This window comes from Microtus ochrogaster, unplaced genomic scaffold (genome assembly GCF_000317375.1).
Source record: "Microtus ochrogaster isolate Prairie Vole_2 unplaced genomic scaffold, MicOch1.0 UNK80, whole genome shotgun sequence".
In the NCBI taxonomy this organism is placed as follows: Eukaryota; Metazoa; Chordata; class Mammalia; order Rodentia; family Cricetidae; genus Microtus; species Microtus ochrogaster.
The window spans coordinates 127,324-153,634 of NW_004949178.1; the positions used below are offsets into that span (position 1 = coordinate 127,324).

The following is a 26,311-nucleotide window of genomic DNA, read 5'->3' on the forward strand; positions in this document are numbered from 1 at the left end:
TGCAGCCAGCCCACCCACCTAGGCTCCCTCCCGAGGCCTAGCTTTGCTGAGAGAACTTCAGGAGCTTGACACAGAGCAGTGAGTTAATGGGTTGAGGGAGATTCTGGGGCACCTTCTCGTTAGGTTCAACTCCTGTCCCTCCAGTGAGATTTTTGCTAGGACACTACCACGGTCTGATTTGTGGGAAGGATCAAGAAGCCCTGTCACATTCAGCTGGAGCCCTTTGAGGGAGACCTGGCAGGAAATCCTATTGCTTCCAAAAGGGGCTGGGGTCAGAGTGGCTCCGAGAGAGGAAGAAAAGCGCAGTGGGGTTTATTAACTCGGTTCCCAGGGCAGGGGCTCCGGGCTAGGGCGGGGGAGACCATGGCCCGCCTCTTCAGTCCCCGGCCGCCTCCCAGCGAAGATCTCTTCTACGAGACCTACTACAGCCTGAGCCAACAGTACCCACTGCTACTATTGCTTCTGGTCATCGTGCTCTGCACGCTGGTGGCACTGCCAGCCGTCGCCTGGGCCAGCGGCAGGGTGAGAGAGATGGGCTAGGTGCGGGAGCCTGCTCTAGGGGCGGGGGTGGGGGGGAGCTGGCCTCGGGCTGGGACTATTTGAAGGACTGGGATTTGCGGGGTCTTTTAGTTAATAACGCCTTTGCTGGGAACCGGAAAAGAAGCATTGACCCGTCATGAATTGTTGTGACTCTGGGCACATGTGACCAAACCCTCCTCCCTCAAGGTTTGTTCCCTAGGTCTATCCTGGGAGGTAAATGTGTCCCGGATGCATCTCACTGTTCTACTGGTTCTACGGTAAATCCAACACCGGATTTTCCAGTTTTCCAGAGAGGAAACTCTACTCACATCCCTAGGGGAATTCATTTCCTGACTTTTTCTCTCCAGGTTTGGGAATGTGGGGCTGTTAGCTGTACCCACAGACTTCCAAGAGGCAATTTTCATCGATGTGGCTTAGTTACCCTCCTTCCTCCACCAAAAATCTTTTTTCCACTTTCATATTGGGCAGGAAGGGGGTTTTCAATCCCAAATTTGAAATATTCTGTTCCGGGTTTTCCTTTCACTCTTCGGAGCCAACGTGGGAAAAGGGACTGAGTATTGCTAATCCTTGTTACCCCAAATTCAGAAAAACGAGGGAATAAAGGGTAGGGACTGTGACTGGGGCTTCTGGGTTAGTGGGAAAGCAGGTATTCAGATCTCGGAGCTCGGGTGGCAAGGAATTGCGGAAACTTGGGCTGCCTAGGTAAATATTTGTGAAGTTAGCGCATGGCTTGAGGAAGGAGGATCCTCCTGAGCAAATTGGCCATTTGGGTGATATTCACTCCGAATGCCAAGCACCTGCTACAGTTTCCCCTTTAAGCGGTAAGAACTGTGGGACTAGCCAAGCAAGTCTGGGATCACAGCACGGAGAGTTGGAGGCCAGTCCAAGCTCCTTGACATCCTGCCTCAAACCTGAAAGAGCAAACAATTAAAAAAAGAAAAAACAACAACAACAACAACAAAACTGAGATTTAGAAAGAGGGCAGGAGCCATTACCACGTGAGACTGCTGGGCTTCGTGGGTAAAACCAGTAGGGTTTCAGCAATTTCTTATGGTTCAATCAAATGTGAAAACACAAGCAGTCTGGTCCTGTTTTTTTTTTTTTTTTCATTTATTCAGCTGTATGTGGGTGTTGTGTGTGTGCGGGGCGGGGGATGTTCGTGTGTGGACATGAATGCACGCATGTGGAGGTCAAAGGACAGCTCGAAGGCGTGAGTTCTCTTCTCTCACCTCATGGATTCTGAGAACTGAACTAGATCATCAGGCTTGGTGGCAAACCCCCTTCCCCACAGTGCCTCCCCAGCAGCCCTGTTTTCTCTGTGTGCATGTGTTGAAGACACTTTACAGAGCAGATCTGAACGGCGTCTAACTTGCTCCGTCTCACCTTGTGACAATTCCAAAGCCATCCTTCCCCAGTCCTGCTTCATGCATCCTTCATCCACAGGAGCTGACCTCAGACCCAAGCTTCCTGACAACGGTGCTGTGTGGTTTGGGCGGCTTCTCTCTGCTCTTGGGGCTGGCTTCCCGGGAGCAGCAACTGCAGCGCTGGACACGACCTCTTTCCGGCCTCATATGGGCTGCGCTCCTCGCGCTAGGCCATGGATTCCTGTTCACTGGGGGTGTGGTGAGGGCCTGGGACCAGGTGAGGAGAATCACAGTTAAGAAGCAGGGGAATAGGGACCCCAAACTCAGGCCCTGTGCGGTGAAACCCAGGCCTTCGGCTTCCCACACCCTTCTCCAGGTGTCATTTTTCCTCTTCCTCATCTTCACCGTGTATGCCATGTTGCCCTTGGGCATGCGGGATGCGGCTGTTGCGGGCCTCACCTCATCACTCTCACATCTGCTGGTCCTTGGACTGTACCTTGGGTGGCAGCCTGACTCACAGAGGGCTCTGCTACCGCAGGTAAAAATGCAACAGTCACTGGGTGGTGACCTACGCCTTTAATCCCGGCACTGGGCAGAGGCAGCCTGATTCACAAAGCGAGTTCCAGGATAGCCAAGATTTTTACATAGAGAAACCCTGTCTCAAAAAAAAAAAAAAGAAACAAAAAAGCAAGAGTGCAGGTAATAGTCTACAGCCGGCTCAACCCCTGATAAAAATCCTCTGAGCATTTGCTGAGCTGGAACTCCACGGCAGGGCTCAACTTTGAGTGCAGAATCCAACACAGATAAACCTCCTATAGGGACCTCTTGGAGCTGGTAGATGGGTGCACCATGCCCGCCTTTACCAGAAGAGGGCGCTATAGTCATGGGGAAATCAGTCGTGATTCTCCCACAGGTACTGAAGGGAAAAGTGGAGCATGCGATCCTAACTTGAGTAGTGTCTTGCAGGTGGAGTGGGCTCAGGAGGTGAACGTGATAGAATAATATTCTCAGAGAGGAAATATACATGCAAGACATCTAGCTAGACCCGAGTGACCAGGTTAGCCCAGCAGCCAAGTGTCTACAGCAGAGCGCATAGAGGAGGAAAGGCACCCGCTCAACCCCATGGATGTCATAGTGCGGGACCAATCGTCCCCGAGATACTTAGGTCCCTCACTGCAGAGCCAGACTCTCTTCATCCTGTTCTTGGAACTCACTTGAACGATACAGATAAAATTCCCAGCCCCACTGGGTAGTGTACTCTCCAAGTCTGGCCTTTACCCACAGTTGGCAGCAAACGCCGTGTTGTTCCTGTGTGGGAACGTGGTGGGAGCATACCACAAGGCCCTGATGGAGCGAGCACTGCGGGCCACATTCCGGGAGGCTCTCAGCTCCCTGCACTCACGCCGGAGGTTGGACACGGAGAAAAAGCATCAGGTCAGGAGGACCTAAGGGAGGGAAGAGGACGCAGCTCAGAGAGAACAGTTTTCTAGCACCTTCCTAGTGGATGGGTTTGGGTTATTTGTTTGCCTTTTTCCTCTTTTGTATGAAATGTGACTATCACTCACCCCTGGAAGAGCATTGCTAGGTTGAAATTGAAGCCCAGTGAGACAGCTGAGAGGTGAGACTCTTGCTGCACAAGCCTGAAGGCATGAGTTCAATTCCTGGAGCCTGCATAAAGGTAGCTGGAGATAACTGTCTCCACTAAGCTGTCTTCTGACCTCCACCCATACACTGTGGCCCATGCGCCCACATACACACGCATCGTGCAATGATAGTAAAATTAAATTTTAGCCAGGTTTGGTGGCTGGTGGCACACACCTTTCATCCCTGCTCTTGGGAGGCTAAGGCAGACCTATATCTGTGAGTCTGAGGCCACTCTGGTTTAGATAGTGAGTTCCAGGCCAGACAGGGCTGCATAGTAAGATACCGTCTCAAAATAATAATAACAAATAAGGATAATAATGATGATAAAAGTTATTAAAGGAAGATTTCAAGTTTAGATGTTGATACTGAGTTCAGTCCCTAAGCAACCAAGACAGTTTGGGATCCAGGAGTCGTGCGAGATGGACTGGATATGTTGGGGCTCATACATACCAGTGGGTAGATGCAATGTGTGGGAGCCTGAGAAATTGGAAGGGCTGAGGCTCTTGGTTACAGGGCACAGGAGGGTAGAAGGGGTGTCATCGTAGGGACTTTTTCCAGGAGCACCTCCTCTTGTCCATCCTTCCTGCCTACCTGGCCCAAGAGATGAAAGCCGAGATCATGGCCCGGCTGCAGACGGTGCAAGTGTCACGGCCAGAGAACAACTTCCACAGCTTGTATGTCAAGAGGCACCAAGGAGTCAGGTAGGAGAAAGGAAGCCAGGAGGGACCCTGAGCTGCAGCCTGGCCCCTTTAGGGGAGGGACCCTGCCTGAGCTGCAGCCCTGGCCCCACTGGGGGGGAGGGACCCTGAACTGCAGCCTGGCCCTGTTAGGGGAGGGACCCTGAGCTGCAGCCCTGGCCCCATTAACACGCTTCGCCCTATGCAGTGTGCTGTATGCCGACATCGTGGGCTTCACACGGCTAGCCAGCGAGTGCTCCCCTAAAGAGCTGGTGCTTATGCTCAACGAGCTCTTCGGCAAGTTCGACCAAATTGCCAAGGTCAGAGGGTTTCCCTCCCCACCCAGGGGCCCTCAAATACCACCAGCTGGGACCCTCTTGCAAGGAAAGCACCCCATCTTCTAAGAAGTCTTACATCACAGGCCAAGCTCCCAGATACTGCAGTAGAAGTAGGATCCCACTCAGGAAATTGTAACCATTCCCGAGAGACCTCTCCATGACTTTACAGACATCCCTAGCATAAAGCCTCTGGATATGCACCGAGATTTTCAGGCATTCTGATCTTGGGCGGCCCTTCTGGGAGAAATTTCTGCTTTGGACAACTCACCTTAGCACCTAATCAGACATCCTAGCTTGGGGTCTTGCCTCTATGTCCCCCAATCCTGACACTATTATCATAGACCGATATGAATGTACCCTACATATACCCAAACTGGGGAGAACCATAGACCTTCCAGCCTTTGATTATTCCTTCTGCTAAAAACCTTGTACAGGAGACCTCAGTCAGTCCCCCTTCCAAGGGAGGCCATAGATCTGACCCAGACACTTTCAATCCCAGAAGTTCTTCAGGAATACCTCAGTTACTCCCCACCTTTCCCAACTCCCTCCTACCCCTCTGGCCTCTAACCAGGTTCCTCCATACACCCACACACACACTCCCAGGAGCACGAATGCATGCGGATCAAGATCCTGGGAGACTGTTACTACTGCGTCTCCGGGCTGCCACTCTCGCTGCCGGACCACGCCATCAACTGCGTGCGCATGGGACTGGACATGTGCCGGGCCATCAGGTCAGTTTGGGGGTGCGAGCAGGAGAAATTCAGAGACACGGCTGTTGGAGGGAATGTGGGAGGCAGGATGACACAGTACTCCTTGAGAAAAGGAGGAGCTGGGCAGGACTAAGCTTGTCCTACACCCGGCTCAGGAAAATTCGGGTAGCCACTGGTGTGGACATCAACATGCGTGTGGGCGTGCACTCGGGCAGTGTGCTCTGTGGAGTCATCGGGCTACAGAAGTGGCAGTATGATGTCTGGTCCCATGACGTCACATTGGCCAATCACATGGAAGCTGGCGGCGTGCCAGGGTAAGACGTGGAGCTTGGAGCAGCTACAACAAAAGGTCAATTGGCTCTTCCACTTGCCACTCCTCTGTTTACAGTCTCTAAGACAAGTTTGGGGAGATTGGCGGTTGTTGGGAGGCACTTCCTGTGACATGGGGCCCTTCTTGAAGGCACAGGTCTGGGAATGGTTTTTGAAAGAAATTGAAGGTTTCGAGGCTGTCCCTCCTGACTTTCACTGCTTCTTCCTTCCAGGAGAGTGCATATCACAGGGGCTACCCTGGCTCTGCTGGCAGGGGCGTATGCTGTGGAGAATGCAGACATGGAACACCGAGACCCACACCTTCGGGAGCTAGGCGAACCTACATACCTGGTCATCGATCCTCGGGTAAAAGCCCATCTTGGACCCCGCAGAGTGGACCAAGCAAACCACCTAGTCAGCAAGACCAGCCTTTCCTTCTATGCCAGAAATTGAGTTGCCACGGGACAAGCCTATAAGCGGCGTGGCGTGGGAGAGTAGGGAAATCCCTCATTTTTACTCTCAGACTTCACATGTCCCAGGCTGAGGAGGAAGATGAGAAGATCACTGCAAAAGGATTACTGTCTTCTGTGGAGGGACACAAGATGCGCCCGTCACTACTGATGACTCGTTATCTGGAGTCTTGGGGTGCAGCCAAGCCTTTCGCCCACCTAAGCCATGTTGACAGCCCTCTATCCACCTCCACTCCACTTCCGGTATGTACACTTCCGTTATAATCCCCTGTGCCTGAGGAAAAACGGCCTCCACTGTCACGAGGCTCCACTCCCAGGCTCCCTGCCCCCCCCCCCAATGAATCACTTGGTAATGTGTGACAGCCTTGAACTGCCTGGTTGCCCCGGTCAGTGGTTCAGACCTCTTCTTCCCTCCCAGCTCACCTCAGAGATAATGAAAGATCCCGTCACCATGCCCAATGCACCTCAATCTTCCCTTCCCCTGCCACCCAAAGGAAATAGGTAACCCCACTTCCTCCAGACTCGGCACACCCATCCCGCCAGCAAATGCCTCTGTCAAGATCTGTTACTACAATTCCGTACTTTCATCCTTCCCAAAGTTAAGTTGGCTTTAAACGAAGTGGCAGGGGATTTGCTCATGGCCTTGAGAAGAAAGACGTCGCAAGCAGGCAAAGCGGTGGCAGAAGGGAAGAAGTGGGCTTACAGCTTGTCTGGGTGAAGCTAGAACAGGGCCTGTCACTGGTGAGCCTATATGTAAGACTTAGAGCTAACCTGTGACCCACCTGTCGCGAAGGCTCTTAAATCTCTCTCGCCTAGGCTTGTATTTCAGCCTACTCTCCCCATCACCCCCTCTTTCTCACATCTGCTCCCACTTTCTCATACTGCAGCCACCGTCCTGACACTCCCCCCCCCCAGCGGTGTTGGCTCTACCTGGCTGGATTTCTGAGGCATCTTCAGAGACTTCCGGATTCCATCCTCTCTCCTTCCTTTTCAATCCAGCAGAAACAGTTCTAGATCTCAGTAAGCAGTGGGCATGAGGGGGACATTGGCAGCAGTAGCTCTAGGAAGGATTCCAAAAGTCAGTCTAGTGCAGGAAGAGGTCAAATGGGTTTTTAAAAAGGGGGCGTGGTTAAATGAGCAGGAGGAAGAGAAAGTAAGACTCCAAGAGCCCACACCCTATTGCAAAATGAGGTCTCCGTGATGCAGAAGGAATGTTGTGTGGAGTCTGTCACAAGCTCAGAGATCACGAGACAAGCTTGGGTGCAATTCTCGCAATAGAAAGGCTCACCGGAGGGCTACTATGAAGGCTCAGTGTGGGGAGAGCAGACAGACACAGCTTGCTTGAGGGTATCTCTTGATTGCAGCAGGGCCTCATCAGCCCAGAAATTAACCCCTGAAGACCCAGGAACTCAGTCAAATATTAATGATTCCCAAAATGAATCTACTCCCTCCCTCTCTCCCTCCCTCCCCTTCCCTTCCTTCCCCTCTTCCTCCCAGTCTCTTGGGTCCTAATCTGGTTTTGAACTCACTAGCCAAGGTGTCCTTGGAGTTTGTGATCTCCACCTCCCAAGTGGAGATTACAGATGTGGTCCACTACACCCTCGGGATCAAACCCAATGCTGCATGTATTCTAGGCAAACATCTGCTTACTCATTCTTTCTTTATTTTTTAAAGATTTATTCATTTATTATATACAGTGTTCTACCTGTGTGTATGTCTGCATGCCAGAAGAAGGCACCAGATCTCATTACATATGGTTGTGTGGTTGCTCAAGACCTCTAGAAGAGCAGCCAGTGCTCTTAACCTCTGAGCCATCTCTCCAGGCCCGCATCTGCTTACTCTTAACATTGTGGGGTTTTGGGGTGGTAGAGCAGCACTGTGCTGAAAAATTCTACCCATACATTGATCCTAGCACTGTTTTGTTGCTTGAGACAAGACCTCACTGTATAGCCCAGCTGGAAGCCATCCTCCTGCCTCAGACCTTCTGGGTGCTGGAATCACATGCTGCCACACCTACCTAGCCCTCATGTTTTTTGAATGTTTCTGTGTCAGTCACTAAGAAAATTCTTGAAAAGACAGAAACAAGTAGATTTTTCCCCACTACTTTCATGTACCGTAAGGCAGAAGGGAGTCGGTTGACAAAAGCTAGGCCTGGGCATATATGCAGCCCTAGGCTCATATCAAGGCTCTACCATCCTCCTGGCCTGAGTATCTTATTCTCCCCTTCTGCTTCTCCTGTACACCGGGTTTGTTTGTAATCCTGTTATCATCAAATGAACCAAGGAGGGTAGGAAAGGATAGTCAACAGACAACAGACTTCTTTTTTTGTTTGTTTGTTTGTTTTGTTTTGTTTTGTTTTTCGAAACAGGGTTTCTCTGTGGCTTTGGAGCCTGTCCTGGAACTAGCTCTGTAGACCAGGCTGGTCTCGAACTCACAGAGATCCGCCTGCCTCTGCCTCCCGAGTGCTGGGATTAAAAGCGTGCGCCACCACCGCCCGGCGACAACAGACTTCTTGTACCAGTCTGGGGGGCACAGAAATTCCCTTTCTCCCTCAGTAATTGCTCTTTTACACCTGGCCATTTTTATAACTTCACATATATTGTGTGCGCCTTTTGGTGAAGAAGAGAATGTATGACTATAATCAAGATGAATCCCCTTCCTTTTCTTTCTTCTCTGTACTTTGTTAACTACCTTGGCCAACTCTCAGCTCAGCATAGCTGACCAAACAAAGAGTCAGAGAGGGATCAATATTTTCTGCATAGTCGCTTCAATTCAAGTCAATGTATTTGTTAACATTCAAGAGTGCATGGGAGCCGGGCGGTGGTGGTGCACGCCTTTAATCCCAGCACTCGGGAGGCAGAGGCAGGCAGATCTCTGTGAGTTCGAGACCAGCCTGGTCTACAGAGCTAGTTCCAGGACAGGCTCCAAAGCCACAGAGAAACCCTGTCTCGAAAAACCAAAAAAAAAAAAAGAGTGCATGGGAAAGTCCCTACCTTTAGAATCTGCCGTCTTTTTAGATTTATTTATTTATTTTACGAATGTGCGCGCTCTATCTGCATATATGACTTTATGCCAGTAGAGGGCATCAGATCCCACTAGATGGTTGTGAGCCACCACATAGTTACTGAGACTTGAACTCAGAACCTTTGGAAGAGCAACTGAGCCATCTCCCCAGCCCTGGAATATGCAGTCTTTAAGGAGACACAACTAACAGGCACCCAAATATAGGATGAAGGATTGCCCAGTTAAAAGATGATCTCCAGCCGGACGGTGGTGGCACATGCCTTTAATCCCAGCATTTGGGAGGCAGAGGCAGGTGGATCTCTGTGATTTTGAGGCCAGCCTGGTCTACAAGAACTAGTTCCAGGACAGGCTCAAAAGCTACAGAGATACCCTGTCTTGAAAAACAAAAAACAAAAACAAAAAAATAGATGATCTCCAAGAGCCAGCAAAGACTTTAAGGACCCTGGAAGTCTATAGAGTTAGGAGGAAATAGAATTTGAAATGATCCTTGCTGGGTCAGTAGGATTTGGTACAGAGTAGGAAGCGGGCCATTAGCAGCGGCAGAAGCAGCCAGGCCAGGCATACATGGTCAGTTAGGTGTACAGCCTGTCTTCGTGAAGGGGATTACTCACCACAGTCCCATCATGTGTTCTTTCAACAGGAAAAGGCCTTCGGCACCCAGCGGAGCCTGGACCGGTGAGGAAACCTCACCTTTGACAGTGGGGCTCACTGGGTGAATCCTCCCTGGGCAATTTTGAGGATCTGTGTGGTAACTGGCTTGGCTGCCACTGTGCAGGAGTCGCGCCCCTCGGGGACTAGATGATGAACTGGACACTGGGGACGCCAAGTTCTTCCAGGTCATCGAGCAGCTCAACTCTCAGAAGTACGGAAAACAGAGGGCTGGGGTTGCTGGCGAGAAGTGGGGAGCTTTCCTAGAGAAAGACCCTCACGACCACCTCCACCTGTTCTGCCCCGGCCTCCCCCATCCTCTGTGGTGCTCGCCACCTCCCGCCTCACACCAGACAGTGGAAGCAGTCGAAGGACTTCAACCTCCTGACCCTGTACTTCAGAGATCCGGAGATGGAGAAGCAGGTGGGACGGAGAACAGAGCAACAAAAAATTTCCCAGCCTTGGCCCTTGGCCCTGGGAAGGCTTAGGACTTCTCTCCCTACCTGTCTTTCCCAGGTCTGCATAGTTTTGAATCCTAGGATGAGGGGATTGTGCCTCTCTTAGGAAAGTCATGCCAGGGGTCATGGTACATGCTCATAAACCTAGCATTTAGGAAGTGAAGGCAGAAGGATCCCGAGTTCAAGGCCAACCCAGGTTATGACAAAAAAAATGTCATCTGTAGGCTGAGGTACTGGGTAGGCAATAAAAAGAGTGGGGACATCTCTTTGAAGAATGCGTGGGGGCTACATAGACGAACCGAGGGGTGGAGGGTGAGGCTAGAGACCCACCTCTTGTCCAGGCTTGCTTCCTCCCCAGCCATGGACAACACCAATACCTTGTCTCCATCGATCCCTTTGCTTCCAGTATCGGCTCTCTGCACTCCCTGCCTTCAAGTACTACACAGCCTGCACCTTCCTGGTGTTTCTATGCAACTTCACTATCCAAATGCTGGTGACAAGCAGGTGAGATGGTGCCAGGCAACAACAGCACTGGCTCTCCCATACGGAACCCTTTGCCCTTCCTGACCCATGACCTACACTTTCTTCGGTTGGCACCTTCCCCAGAGTTTCAGACACTCACCCACATCCTCTGGAGGTAATCACAGTCCTCATCTTTATGTACATCCTGGGGCTAGGAGGGTAACTGAGTGGCAGAGAGAGGCATCCATTTAATGAGGCCTTAGGTTTAGTCCTCGCTACTGGAAAAACATTGTACATACAAGACCACTTTCAATTGCCTATATCTTTGAACAATAGCAACATCCCCCCGAAGGGCATTGCGTTCTCATCAACAAGACCAACTCTCACAGCAAATGATTGAGTTATAATATAGACTCTCAAACCTAGGCCGCTGCTTGGAAGAATAAGGTCTCACTTAACATTCAGAGGTCAAAGAGTTTCAGCCCAGAGGCTAATTCAGCCATGGCCACGGTTGTGAATCCTCTGCTCCCTCCAATGTTGTTCCAACTTTATCAGTTCCTGTTCTGCTGAAACTCTGCTCTGGACTTAAGTTAGTTCCCAGAACACCAGAACATTACGCCCTTCCTCAGCAGCTACTCTGCATCCCTGAGACTACTTCCCTTCCCCAACTCCACCTCCCAACCAGATGGCAAGCACAGCCCCCTCCCCAGAGCTCATTCTGGCATTTCAAAGCCCCCCTCTTGTCTTCTCTTAGGCCCCCAGCTCTGGCCATCACCTATAGCATCACCTTCCTCCTCTTCCTTCTCCTCCTCTTCGTCTGCTTCTCTGAGCACCTGACGGTAAGGAGGTCTGGGAAAAGGGGGAGTGACAAGCTGGAGCCCTAGCCATGACCTCGCCTGAAGAAGGAGCCCCGGCCCTGTAGTTATGACACCTGTTCTCCTTCCACAGAAGTGTGTCCAGAAAGGTCCCAAAATGTTGCACTGGCTGCCTGCACTGTCTGTCCTGGTGGCCACACGGCCAGGACTTCGAGTAGCGCTGGGCACTGCCACCATCCTCCTGGTGTTCACCATGGCCATCGCCAGCCTGGTGAGGACAAAGGGGGGAGGGGTTTCTATCTACCACCATCAGGACATACTGGACCTGTGGGGTTGAAAGGGAATCCCTGGATCTAAAATGACAGCTGAAAAAAGACCAAAAGATGCTGGGAGGTGTGTGTGTGTGTGTGTGTGTGTGTGTGTGTGTGTGTGTGTGTCCTACCCTCCAGACATACTCATTGTTAACACTTCGTTGAATGTTCTTTCGTTTTCCTCTGTAGGCACTCATCATTTTTAGCTTATTTGGCTGAAGGTTACAGAATTTATAATTGTTCCTAGAACTCAATAGGAGTTATCTCCCTGACAAATTAAAAAGAAAGAGAGAGGGAAGGAAGAAAGGCAGCTTACAGGGTTAAGTAGTTGACAAAAACTGACACCGGTTTGATGACATACTAGTATCCGTGACATCTCTCACAGCCCCTCCTCCCCAGTAAGGACCCATCAGAAGCTCTCTCATCCGTCAGAAGGAGTAGAATATGCCTCTTTATAGGAGTTTGGTTCTAAGCCATTCCTTGCTCAGTCACAGCCCAAGGGGTTCACCTGCCCTCCACCCATCTCCTTCTGCAGCTCTTCTTGCCAGTGCCATCAGACTGCCTTTTCCTGGCTTCCAATGCATCTTCCATGGCTTCCAATGCTTCCTGGGAGCTGCCAGGATCCCTGCCCCTCATCAGCATCCCGGTGAGTGTTTCTGTACGGCCCTGAGTCTCTCTCCCCATACCCTTCCTCGTCAGTCTGCCAACTCATAAGCTAAAGAACACTCCATCCAGGACAGTAGGCATAGCCAGTGTCTGTTTTCATGAATGATATCCCAATTTGCCCTGTATGCCCTGTGACCTGGGAGAACAGGAGCTGTGGGCACTCTCCCAGTGGTCTCTAGAGGATGCTTCTGACTGCGTTGCCCGGCCCACAGTACTCTATGCATTGCTGCGTGCTGGGTTTCCTCTCCTGCTCCGTTTTTCTGCACATGAGCTTTGAACTGAAACTGCTGCTACTTCTGCTGTGGCTGGTGGCATCTTCTTCCCTATTTCTGCACTCCTACGCCTGGTTGTCCGACTGCCTCATCGCCCAGCTTTATCAAAGCCCTTTGGACTCCAGGTAAGCACACTCACAGGGCACATCTGCACAAGCCCTCGGGAGAGTGAGTAAGACAGGACACAGAGCTGTCCTTGCCTCGCAGACTTGAACCACCCACAAGGGAAAAGGGAGGGGTGCTGAGGGCTCTTTGGGCACTGGGAGCAGGAAGGAGGCCATCAGGAAGGGGCAGAGCAAGGAACAACAATCTTGATTCTGATCTCTCAGGCCAGGGGTGCTGAAGGAACCCAAACTGATGGGAGCTATCTACTTCTTCATCTTCTTCTTCACGCTCCTTGTCCTGGCTCGGCAGGTATATCTCTCAGCTCGGTCCTCTGGGGCCTCTGTGTGAATGGCTGAGGCTGGGTTCTCACATTGGTAACTTTTCTGTCTCATCTTCAGGGCTGAGCCCGAGTAGTATGTCCATTTGAAACTTACAAGAGAGTGCTCCGACTCTTACTTCTTCCCTCTCTAAGCCCCCAGGTTCTCACCAGCACCCCCTCTCCTGTCCCCAAATCTAAGAAAAATCATGGCTATGAACAATGTCTGTTGCTTGTTCTGCATAACCTAATTTGAAATAGATCTTAAAAGCCACCTCCCTCCAGGACAGTTGTACCTTAAACCTTAACTCTAAACTGGCTGGGAGTCTTGGGGACACTGCTCTGTCACCCTAGAATGAGTATTACTGCCGCCTGGACTTCCTGTGGAAGAAGAAGCTGAGGCGGGAGCGGGAGGAGACTGAGACAATGGAGAACCTGACCCGGCTCCTCCTGGAGAATGTACTCCCGGCACACGTGGCCCCTCAGTTCATCGGCCAGAACAGGCGCAATGAGGTGACTCCCAACCCCATACTCCAGAGGCCAAGATGCAACTGAGCTTGGATAAGAATCTTGGGTCTTCTCCCATCCTTTCTGGGATCCCCAGACAGTGGATTAGTGGTCACCCACGCCCCTGCCTTGTCAGAGCACAGTCTTGGGCCTTGTCCTTGGTGGCCACAAAATCTGTGCTTGCAGTTTGTGTTTAGAAAGAACAACTTCTGGGCTTATATCTCACTGGTAGAGCTTGCCTACCATGCAGGAGACCCATGGCCAGAGGGTGGGAGTGAGGGGAGGCAAGCATCTTTCCAAGTCATGGCCATGTCACGCCTTTCGGAAGCCTGAGTCAAATAGTGGTGGGAATGGTCTAAAGAGCACGCCATCCATCCCTGTAGCTCTACAACACCCTATATGGTAGCTGTTAGACATATGTGTCCATTCAAACAAATTTTAATTAATTAAAATAAAAATCCAGTTCTCTAGGGCGCAGGGGGTAAAGAATACTTCATAGCCTGGAACACACTAAAAGTGGAAGGAGACAACTAACTCCCGAAAGTTCTCCTCTGAGTGCTACATACATGCTTCGGCGTGCACACACACACACACACACACACACACACAAAACCAATAAACTTATTTAATTCAAAAAGTTTAACTCCAAATTTGCAAATGGGGCCACTTTTCTACCTACTCTTCACACCCTGAGTCGTGCAGTAGCTGCTCTCTGGCTCACCCCTCTTCAGACTTATTCCCTTGGGTGAGGACTGAAGCTGCTGGCCCAGGGGCTAAGCGTCTCCCCTCCTCCTGTTCGCAGGATCTCTACCACCAGTCGTATGAATGCGTTTGTGTCCTCTTCGCATCGGTCCCCGACTTTAAGGAATTCTACTCTGAATCAAACATCAACCATGAGGGCCTGGAGTGTCTGCGGCTGCTCAATGAGATAATTGCTGATTTTGATGAGGTGCAATAAAAGACCCTATGTTCCAAATTCTGGATCCTCCCCCCCCACCAGCTCTTGCTCGCATTTTCCTCTCCTGACCATTCGGCCACTTCTACTCCCCAACCTCCCCAACCCTCCCCGTCCTCTGAGCTTTACCCCTTCATTGCACGCTGCCAACTACCTCCTTCCCACCACCGTCTCCAGCCCTACATGGTCCTTTAGCCTCCAGTGGCCTGGGCAGGCTTTTGGAGAAGGAGTAGTGAAAGCAAGAGGGGGACACACAGCCTCTTTCTCTACAGCTGCTCTCCAAGCCAAAGTTCAGTGGAGTAGAGAAGATCAAAACTATTGGCAGCACCTACATGGCAGCCACAGGCTTAAACGCCACGTCTGGACAGGATACACACCAGGTACAGCAAACCCTTCCGGTCAACCCTCCTGGGGGGCTTCCACTGGTGGGCGTTTTCATGAGCCGGACTTATTTCTCTGCCCATCATGATGGGTGGACCCATTTACCAGGACGCCGATCGAAGTTGCAGCCATCTGGGCACCATGGTGGAATTCGCAGTGGCCCTGGGGTCTAAGCTGGATATCATCAACAAGCACTCATTCAATAACTTCCGCCTTCGTGTGGGTGAGGGGCCTCCTTTGCTGGGGCAAGTGGTACCTCCCCTCCCCTCCCTAAGACCTTCCTTAGCTGCTTTCCAGCTCATCCCTGAACACCCTCCCTCCAGACTTGCTCTCTAGCCTGAAGCTTAAGGCCACTATCTGAGAGCAAGAGATTCACCCTTCCCTTCCCTTTCCTTCCCCAATCCTCTCTCCACCAACCTCTAAGACTCTTACTAAACCATCTCCTTTAATCTCCTTCTTCAAAGTTCGCCCCCATCAAAGTCCCTGCTTACCATATTTCTTATCAGGGTTGAACCATGGACCAGTAGTAGCAGGAGTGATTGGGGCGCAGAAGCCACAATACGACATCTGGGGGAACACAGTGAATGTGGCCAGCCGCATGGAGAGCACAGGAGTTCTTGGCAAGATCCAAGTGAGAGAACTACGACATAGGGGTGGGGGAGGGAGCACGGAAAGGCTACGCTCCCTTACCCCTCTTCCAATTGCAGGTGACCGAGGAGACAGCGAGGGCCCTGCAATCCCTGGGGTATATATGCTACAGCCGGGGTGTCATCAAGGTCAAAGGCAAAGGGCAACTCTGTACGTACTTCCTGAACACAGACCTGACAAGAACTGGATCTCCCTCAGCACCCTAGGCACCTCAGCAACCCCTCCTCTAAGATCTTCAATAAAACGTTTGCTGGGCATCTGAATCAGTCCATGGATCAGAAGCTGCTGAGGTAGCTGGAAATCGCCTCCTTGCTCCTCAGTGGCACAGTTTCTTCCTGAGCTGTCTTCCTAGGCCTCTCATTCTGGGACATCTTGTTTACGGGGTTGGGCATGGCTTCTGAGAGATGGCAGGTACTGATGCACAGAATTCTGGAAGATGGGATTTGATGCCTGAGTCCCCAGACATCTTTGGGAGATGAAAAGATGGAAAACCTTCTCCCAGGACTCTCCTGAGAGGATGTTAGGTTTACATCATCAAGGATATGTACCACCAACTTCTGGGAAGACATTTCACAAGAACTGGTTTTCTTAGAAGGTGCCTTGAGTCATGACTCTAGGGCCACACAACGAACCCCTTTAATATCTCCTTTAGGAATCAGTAGTGTGTTTTTCTAAGTGGGATCTGCAGATCACCTATTTCCGAATTAGGAAGGTAGAGAGCTCTATCTGCCCATGTGTTCCTTCCAAAACTGCAAACCACGGGTAACTGTTGAGAGGGACCCCACCAGAGTGGTCCCTTCTGGAAACCAATGAACATCCCCCAGTGCCCCATAATGTACACCTCATTCACAAGGTTAAGCTTATTTCAGACTTTAGTTTTAATCATAAAGCTGCCTGCAAAAGCCAGGCCAAAGCATACAGTCTCTTTGCCCTGACTCCCCCCCACCCTTCCCTCTTTTCCTCTTGCGTCCAGTCCCCAACCTGTTCTCCAGATACAGAAGTGGGTCAGACCAACCTACTACAGTTCACCTCACTCAGGAGGGGGTGGAGGAGGTCATGGAGGCTTCGGTGGGACCTTGCTCAGGACAGGCGGGTGTGACCTTCTGGGACTGGCACAGGGTACCCCCGCGGCGGGTACTGTACACCTCGGAGCCAGTGGCCTCCAGCAGCTTGACTACGAAGCCCACGCCCGCTGAGCGGAGCAAGCCGCCGCCCGCGCACGCATACAGCACCGGGTTCACGCTGCTGCTCAGGAAGGCCAGCGCGATGAGCACGTTGCGGGCCATCTTCAGATGCCTCCCCACAGAGTCGGCCTTGTCCCAGCCCACCAGCGCGCGGCCGGCTTCCACCAGGTTCACCAGGTGGTAAGGCAGCCAGAAGGCGGCGAAGGCCAGGATGATAAGAACCACCAGGCGGCCGGTGCGGCGACTACGACGGAAGCGCCGAGCCTGCAGCCTGCGTCCGATGTCAGAGTAGCTGGCCACCACCGCCAGAAAGGGCAGAAGGAAACCAGTGATGGTTTCAAAAAGCAGATGAAAGGCCATATGCCCGTCGCTGGGATAATACGGCCGGCAGATCAGAGTCCTGTTGAGCTGTTCTACGGAACGGTACACAATGACCGGTGTAGCCAGCAGAAAAGACACCACCCAGATGCTTGCCAGCACCCATCTGGCAATCGTCTTAGTGCGCACCTTCTGGGACACAAAGGGCTTGGCCACTGCTAATGAGCGGTCCAGACTCATGATGGTGATAAGCAGGACGCTGGCATACATGCTTACTCCACAAACATAGTGGCACAGGCGGCAACCAGTCACTCCAAAATTCCACGTGCGTCGAGCCAGGAAGTGTAGAAAAAAGGGAGCAGTGAGCAACACAGCCAAGTCGGCCAGAGCTAAGTTCAGCACCAGCAGGGCGGTGACAGAGCGTTTCTGCATCCTCTTCAGGATGCTCCATACCACAAAGCCATTGCCAGGAAGCCCCACAGCCAGGGCCACAGACAGCAGGGCAATAGGCAGAGACAGAGACATGCCACCGGGAGAGGAAGGTGCTGCAGGAGATGTAGTGTTTGGAGCCATCAAAAGAACCTAGAGAGTAGGAAGTGGGCACACCCATGAGGAGAAAGTCAAAGAATTCTTTTTTTTTTTTTTTTTTTTTTTTTGGTTTTTTGAGACAGGGTTTCTCTGTGGCTTTGGAGCCTGTCCTGGAACTAGCTCTGTAGACCAGGCTGGTCTCGAACTCACAGAGATCTGCCTGCCTCTGCCTCCCACGTGCTGGGATTAAAGGCGTGCGCCACCATGGCCCGGCAGTCAAAGAATTCTTGACACCTCATCACATGAATATGAATACTCTGATTTCCAAAATCACCTCCAAATATATACCACACCCTCACTGTCAACCCCGTTTTCTTCAAGAGACCTGTTTGAATAGGAAGACTAATTTCCTAACTGGCCTGTGGGGCCCCTTCTTCGCCACAAACCCTGTTGCAAAATAAACAGCAACAGCCGCATTTCACCGTCTTTCCCTTAAGGGACCCGGGAACCCAGCACCAGACTGGGCGACTTTCCTCCCCACGGCTGAATCCCGTGAGAGACCAGCTCTTTGATCTCCTGAGAGGCCGTGGTGACTTTCTCCGATCACTTACCCACTCTCTCAAGAGCTGACCGGCGTGCACCAGGGAGGATTGGGACAGGGCGGGGTTAGTGGACAGGCCCTAAGAACAAGTCCTTTTACACAGGTCAGACTTTCTTTGGAGATTCTTTCTCACCGTCTCCCCAGCTACACCTGCCACACACACACCACACGGACACACTCACATACACAAACTCACACACAACACACTGTCACACTCATATTCACACTCAAACATTCATATACAACACACTGACAGACACACACACCATCCAATTCCTAGGATACTTACAAGGTTTTCCAGATGTTGATCAGAAGTCAGTGCCACGTCCAGGGTCAGGGCAAAGTGGTCGGACAGAGAATTCCTGAAGCTGTCCTAGTGCTAGGTCTTGGTCCTGCTTCTAAATCTGCCAGAGAGGAAGTACCACAGAGCAGAGGAGGGGGAAGATGCATCTCTGAGGGTAAGGGCTGAACAAAAGCCCCACACCCTCCTTCACCGTTAAGGAGGGACAGTCTGTGTTCCAGAGCAGCCCAGAGGGAGGACCGCTCCTGGGGTGGAGCTAACTGAGGAGTACCCAGGAAAGGCTGGTGAACTAGAACAGAGGGGTGCCAAGAGTGAGCTGGCTGGGGTGTGGTCTAAAAATGCAGGTCTAGACTGGAGAGGTGAACAGAGTTCGGGATTATATCTCAGGCAAAGGAAGCAAGGACATAGGCTCAGAATGAGACTGCTGGTTTAAAAAAATATCTTTGTACTTCATGTTAAAAATGTGAACATGGTACAGTTTTTAGATTCACGGGAATCATATGTATTGGTCTATGTATTGCTGTGGGTTAGGTGATATCATGATATAAAAACAGCATATTGGTGCCAATGCCACCCTAGGCTATATGAGCTTGAAAGAGCGCTAGATCAACACACACGGGGAGGGGGGGGGTCAATGAGAATACGCAAAAAGTGGATGAAGGGGGAAGCAGCCTATTCTTGCCTTCAGGTCAGACCATGATCTTGGTGAGGATGTAGGGACAAAGCCATCTCCAGCACCTCCCATTACAGGTTAGCCAACTCTCCATTCTTTTTGAGAGAAGAATATGGCTTTCTCCCCTTTCCCCTGCCCACTTTACCACATAGTAACCCTGATGGACTTTCTCAGTGGGTGCTAGGCAAGGATTGGTACCACTTCCTCCCTACATCCTTACAGCCTTGCTGTTTGCCTTTTAACTTGCCACTTGCCAGGAAAGATAAGAAGCTTACTGGTGGCCATCAAGGTCCCTTATGTTTTCCAGTGCCCTCACTTGCTGTACACTGAGGAAAGCCAGATCAGCACTGACCCAGTAACTGTCAAGCAGAGGATATGATGTAAAGAGGCTGAAACCACAACGCGAACTGAAGGCGGAGTTGAGGAAGAGCTCTCTGACCACACCGGCTGTGTAAGGTGAAGCACTTAAAACAGGAAGTTCAGGAACCTCTGCTCCAGAATGCCAGGCTAGGAAGAATTCTGTGTTCGTGGACAGAAGCTTCTGGGTCAGAGCTCCAGGGCCATCCAGAACCATTTTGAGCAGACGGTGGGCTGTACTTTCCCTCACTCAGCCTGCTCCATCATCCTTTGGGAGCAGTCTCCCCAGAGACCAGGCTCTCTAAACATACTTCCTCCCTAGGTCAGAGGTCACTTCATTACCAATTCCAGTGTTTTTAGCATGACCCTGGAGAATGGCTTTCTTTTTTTTCTCTTGGCCTCTGCTTGAAGGGTGAGAAAAGCCATTGAAGAAGAGCCCAGAATAACCACTTGGGAGGTCAGCCACCTCAGTTGGCTGGGGACCGAAGGGTCTAGGAATAAGAAATTCAGGGCTAGTAAGAATGTTCTGAGACAACTAGATGGACCGGTCATATGTGTGTCCACATTGTCCCCCAAAGAAAAAAAATTGCCTTCTACTGTCACCCAAATCAAAAGTGTCATTCAGGTTCTAGATCTGATAATAGGGAGATTCCAGAGGTGGAGGCTGGGAAGCAATGGGGACAGGCTAGGAACAGCTAGCATCCTGGGAAGAGGGAAGCAACAGAGAGAAAAGACAGAGGAAGGAAAGGCGACAACCTTCCCGAATGATTGTTTCAGTTTTCCATATCTTCCAGCCATTCTCCACACCTCCTCCTCATCAACCCTCATGCTTCCTCTCGCACAGTGTGCTGGCTCCTGAGGCTCCCCACAGGCCTGGTGGCTTTTGGAGGGGTGTAGGGGTGAGCACAGGGACAGAGGGGGAGGTTCAGTCTTGCAGGGGTGTAGGGTGAGCAGAGGGACAGAGGGAGAGGTTCAGTCTTGCAGGGGTGTAGGGGTGAGCAGAGGGACAGAGGGAGAGGTTCAGGCTTGCAGCCCCAGGCTCCTGCACTACCCTTCAGCCGTGTGCCTCCCTCTCCCGGCACTGACTGTAAGACAAGCAGAACCCTTCCCTTTTATACTGCACAGATTTACTTCCCCCTGGCAGGCCGGTTTCCTCCTCCTACGTGCCTCTAAGAATGGATTTTATACATCCCTATCCAAACTTCACAGTGCTTCTAGAGACGGGCCTGGGAAATCGGGTACCCTGGATGGGGAGACAGGACAGAAAGCCACTGAAGACTGGCACTGTCTAGTCCTGGCCTTTCCCAGCCGAGAGCAGGTGGCTTCAGTACAACACAGGCATGACTAACCACTAACAGGAACACATTTAAGCCATTAGTTGATGGCTTCCCAGTCTATTTCACAAGAATAGCTGCTGGCAACAGGTAAGCATTTCTGGAACTTGAATCCAGGCAAGCACCAGTTTTGAACATAGGCCATAGTCACCCACACAATCCCATGGTTTGGAGTAATCTGGGCCTATGGAGTAAACCTGTCCAGCCAAACCCAAACTGCAATCAGAGAAGGATCCCCCCAACTACCCTAGAGCTCCAGGAACAATGGAAAGCGGTAGGGAAGTTCCGAGTTTGAGGTCTTGGCTACCATTCCTGATTGTCCTTCTCCATCCTGCCTCCGCCTCCAGGGTCTCCATTGCCCCTGCCCTGCCCCACTACTTTCAGCCTCGGTGTAGTTCGGAGCTCCATGGTACCTTCCCTAGAGCGGCTGCCCCCTCTGGTCTCCCCAGAGCCCTCAAAGAGCCGAGTGAGGAACCGGGGCCCCGCCCGGGGCAGCAGATCCCCCGCAGTGAAGACGTAGAGCACCGGGTTGACGCTGGAACTGAAAAATGCCAAGGCTGTAGTTCCAGCGCGCGCCGCCTGGCCTGCCCCGCCAAGCCTGGCCAGGAGCCCTTCCGGTGGAGCGAGCGCAGCCACCGCCTGCAAGAGATTGACCGCGTGGTAGGGGGTCCAGAGCAAGGCAAAGGCCAGCACGATGGCGCTCACCAGACGTCCCACCCGTGTGCCGTGTCGCCCAGAACCCCAGCGCGCGCCCCGCAAACGCGTCAGCGTCACGCCATAGCAGCTGAGTACTGTTCCAAAAGGCAGAACGAAGGCAGTCAGGGTCTCCAGGCTCAGATGAGCAGCGGCGTGCACGGCCGATGGGTGGCACAGTTGACACACGCGATCTCCCCAGAGGTGGCGGTAGACGGCGGCCGGAACGGCGAGCACCAGGGCGGCCAGCCAGACTCCCAGCAAGAGGCGGCGGGCCAGAGCTGGGCTACGTAGTCGGGGAGCCAGAAAGGGTCGAGTGACAGCTAGGCAGCGCTGCAGGCTGAGCAGTCCGGTGAGCAGCACGCTAGCGTACATGCTGAGAGCGCACACGTAGTACACCGCCTTGCAGCCCACCTGGCCCAGGGGCCAGGTCTGCCCGCTCAGGAAGGCCACAAAGAGCGGGGTGAGCAGAAGGACCGAGCCGTCGGCTAGCGCCAAGTGCAGCACAAGTGTGGCCGCCAGCGGCCGCCCCGCGGTGGGTCGCCACCCCGCCAAACTCCACACAACGAAGCCGTTGCCCGGCAGTCCCAGCAATGCCGCCAGCAGTAGGAAGGCGGTGCCGGTGGCCCGTGAGGCCTTCCAGCTCAGCAGCGTCTCATTCCCAGGCGGACGGTAGCAGACTGACATCCTCCTAAAAGGGGGCTGCAAAAATCCACCGGGTGGAGCATTCAAGATTGGGGCAAAGGCCCACACTATCTCTAATACTAGATGAGAAGGCACTGTGCCCACCCCACCACCACCCCCAGCTTCTCTGCAGCTTGCCCGTGTCTTCTTTCCAGGAAACCAATTCAAACATTTCCTTAGAACCTATGGTCCCTGTTCCCAGTCAGCTGAACTCCCCAGGTCTTAGCATGATCCCAGAGGCTGCTGGTACCGAAGCACTGGTGTTCCCAGTCCTCCCTGCAGACAGCCACTATCTCCACATTTGGCCTTCTGGCATAGCCCCCTCTTTATCTAATCCCATTCTTAATACTTCAGAGCAAAGGTGGCTGCTGGGGAGTAAAGGAGAATGAACAGATCTGCTTACCCAGCTGGGAGAGAACAGCGTTGGGTGTCAAGTTTAGGAAGGATGACAGGTAAAGCCACAGTGAATGAGATACCTAAGCCTGGCTCATGCCTGTCACAGTGGCAGAGGGTGAGGCAAGAATGAAGAGGGACAAGATGGTGCTCATCCCCAGCCTTCCTGGGCCCTCCTTCACCCTACTCCTTCCCATCACTGACAGGCCCGGGCACGCAGGCCAGCCTCCCTGGGAAATAGAATAAGGCTGAAGAGGTGCTCAGGAAGGCACTTGGGCCATTTTAGAAGAGTAGGAGTTCTCTGCTAAAGGCTGCTGGCACAGCTGCCCACCTTCTGCAATGGTTATGTTCTCTAGGCTCCTTGGTTTGCCGTGAACAAAGGAGAGCCGAGCAACCCACTTCCCCAGCTGCTCTCTCTGCCAGTCTCAGCCTCCTGTCCCTGCCAAGCTTCCTTTTCTTCCGCTTCAATCTGCTTGTGAGCCCGTCAGAGTCCCTCCACTCTCCAGCTGTTACTGAGCGGTCAGGGACAACTTTTCCGTGTGAGACGTGATGTTCAGTCCCAGGGGAATAGGCTAAACATGTAGGTACAAGGAGCTTGCAACCTGTTTGGGAGGAATCCGTGGCATACAGGAGTGAGGGCGCATGCTAAGGTCAGGGAGAGGCCAGCCATTCCGTGCATTTTCACTGCACTCCAGCAGAACCCCGAGGTATACAGAATGCCCGGGGTAGAAGACTGGGGAACGTTTTATGGCTGAGGATTGTCCCAGGGGCACTCGTGCCCCTATATTTGCCCTTTATTGGGGCCTGGCTGGGGCTCCAGCCTGCATGAGAAATGAAGCTGGTCCAGTCACAAAGCTGGCCAGGACACAGGAAGCTGGGAGACGAAGAGAGGCGAGAAAATGGGGACTGTGATGATTTTTTTTAAATATTTATTTATTTATTTATTATGTATACAATATTCTGTCTGTGTGTATATCTGCAGGCCAGAAGAGGGCACCAGAGCTCATTACAGATGGTTGTGAGCCACCATGTGGTTGCTGGGAATTGAACTCAGGACCTTTGGAAGAGCAGGCAATGCTCTTAACCACTTGAGCCATCTCTCCAGCCCAGGGGACTGATGATTTAAGGGCTAACAGTGAACCTCAGTTTCTGTGCAGCTGTCCATCATAGCTACAACTAAAGTCAGATGAAACCCAGAGCATCAAAACTGAAGTCCCCAGGCTGGGGAGAGGCTCAGTCGGCAAAGTCCTTGCCCTACAGACATGAGGACCTGAGCTCAGTACTCAGAAACCATGTTAAAGGGGTGCATTTAGGAGCCAAGATATGGAGATCGGGAGTTCAAGGTGGCCAAACTAGGCTAGAAAGTAAAACTGCATTTGGGTTAGGGGGAGGGGAGTCAAATATCAAATTTCACCCTTCACAACACATCTCTAAAGGAGGCACAAAGTACTTCCATCACTACACACAGGCTCCTCCTCCTAGACTTTGTCCCTTTTACTCACCAGGCAAGGGGGGACAGAGTCCAGGCTTGACACATCTCTTACTTCACCAGGGCTAAGATCTCAACTTTATTCAGAAACAAGACATCAGCCTCGGAACAACAGAGAAGCGCACAGCCCCAAACCCTCAGGGGTACCATGGAGTACCTCTCAGCCTTGAACCCCAATGGACTGCTGAGGTGATTTCTGACCCTTTCCTTTATATTCCAGTACTGGAGATACGGGCAGGCAAGGCTAACATTAGTTCCTAGAAGACTCACTTCCCTGCCTCTACAGATTTATCCAACTTGTAAACTACTCTTGTTCTCTCTCCATAGTCTCTCCTTTGGCTCTGTAAACCTTAGCCACCCCACCCCCATCATTATCACTAAATTTACCAACCCCCCCCCCTTTCCCCTTCCTGTGTTTTCTTCCCAACCATCAGGTCGGTATCCACTATGAGCTCTGAGCTTGGCCGTAGGGTCTGGAACTCAGCTCCACCTCAACGACCCTTCCGTGTCTGCGATCACAAGCGGAGAGTCCGGAAAGGTCTGACAGCGGCCACCCGCGAGGAACTGCTAGATAAGGTAAGCAAGCGGTCAGGCTCCTGGAGTAGAGAAGCCAAGGGACTCAAAAATAGTAGGATGGCAGAGCAGAAAGTGTGCGGGTTACGAAGTTACCACCCCCAGGTGGCTGAGAAACACTATGCCCAGTGGCCTATGTTGCATATGGGTAAATTATCTATTTTCTGAGTAGTGAGCTTTCTTTGGCAGTCAGGGAACAGTCAAATAAGGACTGGACAAATGGGCTCAGAAGTAATTCTGATTTGCATGTTTTCTTGTGATGCTGGGAGTCAGAGCTCTAGGCAAGGGCTCTGCCGCCCATTTAAGCTCCTGACCCTTGATTTTTATGAAAAGCCAGCTTCAAATTCTGATTTTGCTACTTCCTAGCAGTCAACCTTTGGGAAGTCATTCAATCTATCAAAACCTGTTTTTTGAACGTTTGCCTTTCTTTTGAAACAGGCTTTTACTTTTTAGCCCAGGCTGACCTTGCACTTAATCCTCCTGCTTCAGGTTTCCAAATACTGAAATTACAGATACATGCCACAAAACCTAACCTGAAAATGTTTTCAATGGTGGGCATCAAATTGAGGTCCTTGCACATACTAGGCAAACCATTCACTTCTAAATCACTCCGCAAGCCTTCAGTTTCTTCATCTTCTCAAGAGAAAAATAAACCACCTTTGAGGATTACTGAAAGGAATAAATGAATAGGTCCTTATAGATATTTTAGCAGATATTGGAGAGGGGATGCCTCTTGGCTCTAACCTTGAAGGAACAAATTCAGTCAAGAGACAATTTGAGCAGGCCTTTATTTAGCAAACCCCAATCTAGTTAGTAAGGCTAGTTAGACTACCCCAGAGACTGGAGTGGGCTGCCCACCGAGGGAGCAGCCTATGGGCTGAGTTGTGCTGGGTAGTACTCTTGAGGTTAGGGGACTTTCTTTCCCCAATCATGGTGGACTGGACTTTCCTTTTAGAGAATTTTCTCCTGTAGTGCCCACAAAGGGGAGAGGGTGCAGAACTGGAGAGATGGCTCAGTAGATAAGAGCATGTAATGCTTTTCCAGAGGACCAGGGCTGAGTTCTCAGTCCCCAGCTGGTGGCTCACGACCAGTGTAACTCCAGCTCCAGAGTCAATGGCTCCTTCTGATCTCTACACACTCATGCACATACCCACTCACCCTCACAAACTATCTAAAAAATATATAAAAATGGCTTAGGAAGGTGTGTCAATCCACAAGCTGAGTGGTATGAGGTCGTCTTTAGAAGACTCAGACCTGCCAGGCAGTGGGAGCATACTTAATCCCAGCACTTGACAGGCAGATCTCTGTGAGTTTGAGGCCAGCCTGGTCTAGAGGAAGCTCCAGAAGAGCCAAAGATACATAGAAACCCTGCCTCGAAAAAAAGATTCAGACCCTTTGTGAGTTCCACATCCTGGTGGAAACCCTGGGGCCTTCATTCCTGATGTAGGGTAACAACCTCAGGGCAGCTTCAAGGATGTTTAACCAGAGTCCTATCAAGATGCACCACTAAGCCGGGCGATGGTGGCGCACGCCTTTAATCCCAGCACTCGGGAGCCAGAGGCA

The 26,311-nt window shown here is 51.7% G+C and overlaps 4 protein-coding genes across 4 annotated transcripts in view; 2 read left to right on the top strand and 2 right to left on the bottom strand.

Annotated features, from left to right (window-relative positions):
• Positions 1 to 2: 2 nt before the first annotated feature.
• Positions 3 to 15,878, top strand: Adcy4 (adenylate cyclase 4). Its single transcript, XM_005370417.3, has 26 exons — positions 3 to 78; positions 332 to 522; positions 1,984 to 2,181; positions 2,281 to 2,442; positions 3,189 to 3,338; positions 4,107 to 4,249; positions 4,434 to 4,545; positions 5,167 to 5,294; positions 5,429 to 5,587; positions 5,816 to 5,948; positions 6,122 to 6,295; positions 9,717 to 9,751; positions 9,852 to 9,938; positions 10,078 to 10,147; positions 10,589 to 10,686; positions 11,399 to 11,483; positions 11,593 to 11,730; positions 12,306 to 12,416; positions 12,649 to 12,833; positions 13,038 to 13,122; positions 13,484 to 13,642; positions 14,439 to 14,585; positions 14,864 to 14,971; positions 15,081 to 15,195; positions 15,479 to 15,603; positions 15,680 to 15,878. Exons 2-26 carry the CDS (start codon positions 364 to 366, stop codon positions 15,824 to 15,826), a joined length of 3,213 nt encoding a protein of 1,070 aa, XP_005370474.1. The 5' UTR covers positions 3 to 78; positions 332 to 363; the 3' UTR covers positions 15,827 to 15,878.
• A 651-nt stretch (positions 15,879 to 16,529) lies between these two features.
• On the bottom strand, positions 16,530 to 18,610 carry Ltb4r (leukotriene B4 receptor). The gene is made up of 2 exons (XM_005370418.2): positions 18,541 to 18,610; positions 16,530 to 17,704 (listed from the first exon to the last, which is right to left on the bottom strand). The coding sequence occupies exon 2, from the start codon at positions 17,693 to 17,695 to the stop codon at positions 16,655 to 16,657; it is 1,041 nt and encodes a 346-aa protein (XP_005370475.1). The 5' UTR covers positions 17,696 to 17,704; positions 18,541 to 18,610; the 3' UTR covers positions 16,530 to 16,654.
• A 2,593-nt stretch (positions 18,611 to 21,203) lies between these two features.
• On the bottom strand, positions 21,204 to 22,296 carry Ltb4r2 (leukotriene B4 receptor 2). The gene has a single exon (XM_005370419.2). It carries the CDS (start codon positions 22,294 to 22,296, stop codon positions 21,220 to 21,222), a length of 1,077 nt encoding a protein of 358 aa, XP_005370476.1. The 3' UTR covers positions 21,204 to 21,219.
• The window catches only part of Cideb (cell death inducing DFFA like effector b), a 6,356-nt gene continuing 2,172 nt past the window's right edge, over positions 22,128 to 26,311 (top strand). Inside the window, exons 1-3 of the mRNA XM_005370421.3 lie at positions 22,128 to 22,144; positions 24,239 to 24,364; positions 24,610 to 24,751. Of these exons, the coding sequence (XP_005370478.1) occupies positions 24,324 to 24,364; positions 24,610 to 24,751 (183 nt within the window). The 5' untranslated portion in view covers positions 22,128 to 22,144; positions 24,239 to 24,323. The remainder of the gene's footprint in view (positions 22,145 to 24,238; positions 24,365 to 24,609; positions 24,752 to 26,311) is intronic.

Excerpts from the sequence above, each read along its gene's own strand:
- Adcy4 (XM_005370417.3), top strand. The coding sequence starts at position 364 with ATGGCCCGCCTCTTCAGTCCCCGGCCGCCTCCCAGCGAAGATCTCTTC. Across the intron at positions 9,752-9,851 it reads ACCCAGCGGAGCCTGGACCG|GAGTCGCGCCCCTCGGGGAC; the intron begins GTGAGGAAACCT and ends GCCACTGTGCAG. Across the intron at positions 9,939-10,077 it reads GAGCAGCTCAACTCTCAGAA|ACAGTGGAAGCAGTCGAAGG; the intron begins GTACGGAAAACA and ends GCCTCACACCAG.
- Ltb4r (XM_005370418.2), bottom strand. The coding sequence starts at position 17,695 with ATGGCTCCAAACACTACATCTCCTGCAGCACCTTCCTCTCCCGGTGGC.
- Ltb4r2 (XM_005370419.2), bottom strand. The coding sequence starts at position 22,296 with ATGTCAGTCTGCTACCGTCCGCCTGGGAATGAGACGCTGCTGAGCTGG.